The sequence below is a fragment of the Clupea harengus genome, unplaced genomic scaffold (genome assembly GCF_900700415.2).
Source record: "Clupea harengus unplaced genomic scaffold, Ch_v2.0.2, whole genome shotgun sequence".
In the NCBI taxonomy this organism is placed as follows: Eukaryota; Metazoa; Chordata; class Actinopteri; order Clupeiformes; family Clupeidae; genus Clupea; species Clupea harengus.
The window spans coordinates 1,515-7,451 of NW_024879572.1; the positions used below are offsets into that span (position 1 = coordinate 1,515).

Consider the following 5,937-nt stretch of genomic DNA (forward strand, 5'->3'; position numbering starts at 1 on the left):
CTCTGATTGTCTTAATCATGGTATTCTCGTCAAACTCACGCACTGTCAAATCACCCATCTCAATAGTAGGGATGTTTTTGGTCTGGCTCAAACTTCTCCTGAACATCTTTAATTGCTTACAGCTAAACCAAAATAAACTTATAACTTATAATGTTACAAAACATATATTATCTTCCACAAAGTTAAAACTTAAATCGTATGTACACGACTTCCCACTTAGGCCTCGCCTACTACGTTATCTCGAGGTCGAATCTTTTTTTTTTTCTCAATACACGCTAGCATTGTCTTCTTGCTGGCCAGTTGAGGTTTATGATTTAAAATAAGGTGTCATACCACACTGAGCATGCCCGATCTCGTCCGATATCGGAAGCTAAGCAGTGTCGGGCCTGGTTAGTACTTGGATGGGAGACCGCCTGGGAATACCAGGTGCTGTAAGCTTTTCTGTCTCTGCCTCCCAGCGCGCCCCTGCTGGCCGCAGCAGTCAGCACAATTCAGCCAGTTAAACTTGGAACACTCTTTTGTGTTTTTTTTTTCTTTCTTTCTTTCTGCCTGTCTGTTAGTCTCTCTGTCTGTCTGTCTGTCTGTCTGTCTGTGTGTCTGCCTGCCTGTCCCACTGCACGTCCCGAGCCACGTGAGCTTTATGAGGCCGACTTTGTCAGGCAGTAATTGCTTACGGCCATACCACACTGAGCACGCCCGATCTCGTCCGATCTCGGAAGCTAAGCAGTGTCGGGCCTGGTTAGTACTTGGATGGGAGACCGCCTGGGAATACCAGGTGCTGTAAGCTTTTCTGTCTCTGCCTCCCAGCGCGCCCCTGCTGGCCGCAGCAGTCAGCACAATTCAGCCAGTTAAACTTGGAACACTCTTTTGTGTTTTTTTTTTCTTTCTTTCTTTCTGCCTGTCTGTTAGTCTCTCTGTCTGTCTGTCTGTCTGTCTGTCTGTGTGTCTGCCTGCCTGTCCCACTGCACGTCCCGAGCCACGTGAGCTTTATGAGGCCGACTTTGTCAGGCAGTAATTGCTTACGGCCATACCACACTGAGCACGCCCGATCTCGTCCGATCTCGGAAGCTAAGCAGTGTCGGGCCTGGTTAGTACTTGGATGGGAGACCGCCTGGGAATGGCTCATGACCCCCCCAAGTACATATTGCTCAACCCTGGGATCGATCAAAAATGATCAAAACGGATGGTTCCATCTGGTGGTCAGTGTTATTTACAGAAATTGTCATGTACAAGGCCTGGTTTATTGAAATATACTAGTCTGCTGAATGTTTTGTTTATTATTTTCATAGTTACATTTTTGGGCTGAATTAAGAAAAGGTGTCATGTATCAGTACACTCTCACTTTGTCTGGAAGACATCAAAGCCTTTCACAGAACTCGTGACCACCCAGGGGGTACAGCCAGCGCACAGTGGGGTGTATTCACACCTGTGGTAGTGGCGGAGAAGAAACAAGGACTTCTAATTGCTTTGACGTGTTTTTTTACACTATCCCACCCCTTCTGAAACCCAAGCATACAGAGACTCCAAAATACTTGAAATACTTTTACAACTTTTTTTTTTCACCCAGAATGTGTTTCATTTAAAAGGCAATGCATGAAAACACAAGTAAACAAGATCTGTTTGGTTTAAAGCTCACTCACCACGACAAGGTACAGATCTACGAGCGAGAACACGAGAGACAAACATTTACTACCATTTGTGAACATTTAGTTAAACATGGAGCTGACAGACAAACAAACATCACAAGGACACGCGCACATAAATAACATATAATAATCAAAAACACTTAATTAAAAACACAAACTTGTACTTGTGATAAAAATTAACAATTGGTTTGTACAGGCCAAAGCCCAATAAAGAACAGGATTATCCAAAGACTCAGGTCACTAATCAACAAATAAAGGCTCAAGCCTGTTCGATTTTTTTTGTGTGTTTTCTTTGGCAAACTTTTGTTAAACATGAAGCAGACAAAGACATACAAACATTACAAAGACATGAAGCTGACAAAGACAAACACATACATGACAAAAACACATATTATCAGACATGAACAACCACTAAAGGGTATGTAAACTGATTGTGTTAGATCGGAACTGATTAAGGTTAAAATGATTGAGGTTAGATTGGCCTTGATATGAAACATAGGCCAGAACATGTTTTTTATAAAAAAAAGATACTACAAAGTGCATTTTAACAGCAACATAAATAATAATAAAAAACAAACACAAGAACATTCTTAAGTAAAACTGTAAAGTGCATTTTTTTGAACTTCTGAACTATATAAATAAATAGATAGTTTTGTTTGTGTTTTAAAGTGCTTCAGCAAGTACAAACACACAAACAAACAAACACAAACAAGCCTCTTTCTCTCTCCTACAGATGGCACAGGAGAAGTGGCATCACAGAGATAAGTTATTTACAGTTATTTACACACTCTTTTCCAACTCCACATCCACCACACTTTTAAAGTGTTCAAAGCTGTCGTACACCACATTGTCAAACCCAGAGGTGGTGGATTTCCTAGTGGATGGACAGTAGGAAAATATCTTCTGGGTGCTTCCAGCCACTTTATCCTTGGAAGGTGTGTACCTCTTCCGCTGTCCACCACAATTAGGCACATGGCAAGCCCCACATGGCCACGAGGACTTGTTCGGCATGAATGCCTGTACTGTTGGTGCAGGAGGTACAAAGCTCTGGCTGCACGATGGCCCACGAAACAGGACGGAGGGAGCCTGTGGCTGTGCGGGGAGAACCAGGAGTATGGGTGCTGCCGACACAGGGGGTGGTCCATAGGTGGGCGCAGCAGGCTTTGGCTGGAGGTGGGTGGACGCAGTAGGCCTTGGCAGAATGAGGGTGGGCTCAGCAGGCTTTGGCCGAGTGAAGGAGGACGACGCCGTGGGCTGAACGGGCCGGTTCACAGGAGGCACAGGCTCTGGCTCTTCAACAAATAATCTGGAAATATGAAATACACATGTAATGAGTATGATATGACGTGTGTGTGAAACAAAGTGCTGATGACAACTTACCTCCGCTTCTCACCACGTCTTTTTCCAGCCTCGTGATGAACGTGCTGGTACTGGACCTGAGGCCGGTCTGGGCGGTGGGCAGGGATGTTGGCAGCGGCAGGAGCTTCTGGGAACGGTGCCGTCTGACAGCACTTTCAGGTGAGGTGCGTCACCTTTTCGGCAGTACAACGTCCGCCCGCATAGTTTGGCCTTTTTTCTCCTCCTGGCAGTGAAAGTTCGAGACTTGGTCAGCCATTGGATTCTTGTTCTAGATGCCTCGTACGGTTGGACTTTTCAGTGAAAGTCTTGTCGGCCCCAGCGCGCTGCCACCGATGTTTAAACTTCTCCATGACTCATCTGGTAGAGTAAAACATGAATAAATGAAAAGCAGATGAGGGCTTCATACATGTTTTAGAGACCCAGCAGCCCTCGTAAAAAGTCGTAACCAAAAAACAGCCCATTCATTCATACACTTTGTTTTAACAGTGCAAATAGCGTTGACATATTTAACATTTCCTAAAGCTATTTACACATCAAATTTCACTCCACACTGTGTGTAACACTATCTCTATGGTTATTAAGAAGTGAGCTAAAGGTGTCTGGATTCATCTGTTTTTTGAAGAATTTCCAGGGATTGTCTTCACCATGTTTCATCTGGTACAGTACAACATGAATAAATGAGTAAAACTAAAAGCTGATGAGGGCTTAAATACATTTTTAGAATCCCAGCAGCCCTCGTAAAAGTAGTAACCAAAAACAGCCCATTCATTCATCACTGTTTTTAACATGCAAATCGCGGTTGACATGTTTACACTTTTAAAGCATATTTACACATCGAATTTCAACTCCACACTGTTGTAACGCCATCTCTATGGTCTTAAGAAGTTAGCTAGAGTGTCAGATCACGTTTTTGAAGAATTTCCAGGGATCGTCAGGTCATAACACCAGTGATTGCTAGCTCATTCATTCATTTTCAATGCATTTAGCATGCTAATCGCGGTTGATATTCTAACGCATCTAAAGCATATTTAAGCTTTACATTTAGAGTCCACACAGTAGTAGTACATTCTTCAAGGTCTCAACATGTAAAATCAATAGTCTGGTCGCATTTTAAACGCATTTCAGAGGAGATCAAAGCCCCTAATGCGTTCGCTATTTCAATGGTCAACAAGCGGAAGCCTGAGGAAATTTGTGTTTAAAGTACTGGCGCTAACAAAGATATATATCACTGTAAAAGCCTTGAATATCAAGGCAAATACATACCACAAATATTTCGAGTTTCATTCGATTACTTAGCACATAATTGATACCAAACGTACCTGAGAGTAAAGAAAAACAGTCGCATCGTTACAATCAAATTGGCCACCAGTAATTTTTGATATAACAGCTCCACACAGCTAAGATGACGATTGCGATCCTCCGCTCAAGATTGGTCTGTTTGAGCGTGATGCTTTGCCTCAGCATTTTGCTTCAACCATGGGCCTGATTGGCTGCTCGCTCTGCTCAAACTACCTTGGATGGCTGACGATCGCTTTAGGTTACCTTGGAGGGGGGAATTTGCTTGGGAATACCAGGTGCCTGTAAGCTTTTCTGTCTCTGCTCCAGCGCGCCCCCTGCTGGGCCGCAGCAGTCAGCACAATTCAGCCAGTTAAACTTGGAACACTCTTTTGTTTTTTTTTTTTCTTTCTTTCTTTCTTTCTTTCTTTCTTTCTTTCTGTCTGTCTGTCTGTCTGTCTGTGTGTCTGCCTGCCTGTCTGTCTGCACGTCCCGAGCCACGTGAGCTTTATGAGGCCGACTTTGTCAGGCAGTAATTGCTTACGGCCATACCACACTGAGCACGCCCGATCTCGTCCGATCTCGGAAGCTAAGCAGTGTCGGGCCTGGTTAGTACTTGGATGGGAGACCGCCTGGGAATACCAGGTGCTGTAAGCTTTTCTGTCTCTGCCTCCCAGCGCGCCCCTGCTGGCCGCAGCAGTCAGCACAATTCAGCCAGTTAAACTTGGAACACTCTTTTGTGTTTTTTTTTTTCTTTCTTTCTTTCTTTCTTTCTTTCTTTCTGCCTGTCTGTTAGTCTGTCTGCCTGTCTGTCTGTCTGTCTGTCTGTGTGTCTGCCTTTCTGTCTGTCTGCACGTCCCGAGCCACGTGAGCTTTATGAGGCCGACTTTGGCACGGCAAGTAAATTGCTTACGGCCATACCACCACTGAGCACGCCCGATCTCGTGCCGATCTCGGAAGACTAAGCAGATGTCGGGCCTGGTTAAGCTACTTGGCATGGGAGACCGCCTGGCAATACCAGGTGCCTGTAAGCTTTTCTGTCTCTGCCTCCCCAGCGCGCCCCTGCTGGCCGCAGCAGTCAGCACAATTCAGCCAGTTTAAACTTGGAACACTCTTTTTTTTTTTTTTTTTTTCTTTCTTTCTTTCTGCCTGTCTGTTAGTCTGTCTGTCTGTCTGATATGGCTGTCTGTCTGTCTCTGTCTGTCTGGTGTGTGTCTGCCTGCCTGTCTATCTGCACGTCCGAGCCACGTGAGCTTTATGAGGCCGACTTTGGCAGGGGGGGCAGTAATTGCTTACGGCCATACCACACTGAGCACGCCCGATCTCGTCCGATCTCGGAAGCTAAGCAGTGTCGGGCCTGGTTAGTACTTGGATGGAGACCGCCTGGAATACCAGTGCTGTAAGCTTTTCTGTCTCTGCCTCCCAGCGCGCCCCTGCTGGCCGCAGCAGTCAGCACAATTCAGCCAGTTAAACTTGGAACACTCTTTTTTTTTTTTTTTTTTTTTCTTTCTTTCTTCAGTCTGTCTGTCTGTCTGTCTGTCTGTCTGTCTGTCTGTCTGTCTGTCTGTCTGTCTGTCTGTCTGTCTGTGTGTCTGTGTGTCTGCCTGCCTGTCTGTCTGCACGTCCCGAGCCACGTGAGCTTTATGAGGCCGACTTT

The 5,937-nt window shown here is 45.2% G+C and overlaps 1 protein-coding gene, 2 non-coding genes and 3 pseudogenes across 3 annotated transcripts; 5 read left to right on the forward strand and 1 right to left on the reverse strand.

Moving 5' to 3' along the window:
• The first annotated feature begins 319 nt into the window (after window positions 1-319).
• Window positions 320-438, forward strand: LOC122128970 (annotated as a pseudogene).
• Window positions 439-668: 230 nt separating this feature from the next.
• Window positions 669-787, forward strand: LOC122128967. The gene has a single exon (XR_006151718.1). It is a non-coding gene; the product is annotated as a 5S ribosomal RNA (ribosomal RNA).
• Window positions 788-1,013: 226 nt separating this feature from the next.
• LOC122128963 (actin cytoskeleton-regulatory complex protein PAN1-like) lies at window positions 1,014-3,355 on the reverse strand. Its single transcript, XM_042704016.1, has 3 exons — window positions 3,289-3,355; window positions 3,027-3,132; window positions 1,014-2,952 (listed from the first exon to the last, which is right to left on the reverse strand). Exons 1-3 carry the CDS (start codon window positions 3,353-3,355, stop codon window positions 2,427-2,429), a joined length of 699 nt encoding a protein of 232 aa, XP_042559950.1. The 3' UTR covers window positions 1,014-2,426.
• LOC122128971 lies at window positions 1,018-1,131 on the forward strand (annotated as a pseudogene).
• A 1,463-nt stretch (window positions 3,356-4,818) lies between the features above and the next one.
• Window positions 4,819-4,937, forward strand: LOC122128968. The gene has a single exon (XR_006151719.1). It is a non-coding gene; the product is annotated as a 5S ribosomal RNA (ribosomal RNA).
• Window positions 4,938-5,570: 633 nt separating this feature from the next.
• LOC122128969 lies at window positions 5,571-5,686 on the forward strand (annotated as a pseudogene).
• Window positions 5,687-5,937: the final 251 nt, after the last annotated feature.

Coding starts and splice junctions, on each gene's coding strand:
- LOC122128963 (XM_042704016.1), bottom strand. CDS start 3,355: ATGGAGAAGTTTAAACATCGGTGGCAGCGCGCTGGGGCCGACAAGACT. Junction 3,133..3,288: donor TTTCACTGAAAAGTCCAACC/GTACGAGGCATC, acceptor CACCGTTCCCAG/AAGCTCCTGCCGCTGCCAAC. Junction 2,953..3,026: donor AGACGTGGTGAGAAGCGGAG/GTAAGTTGTCAT, acceptor TCATATTTCCAG/ATTATTTGTTGAAGAGCCAG.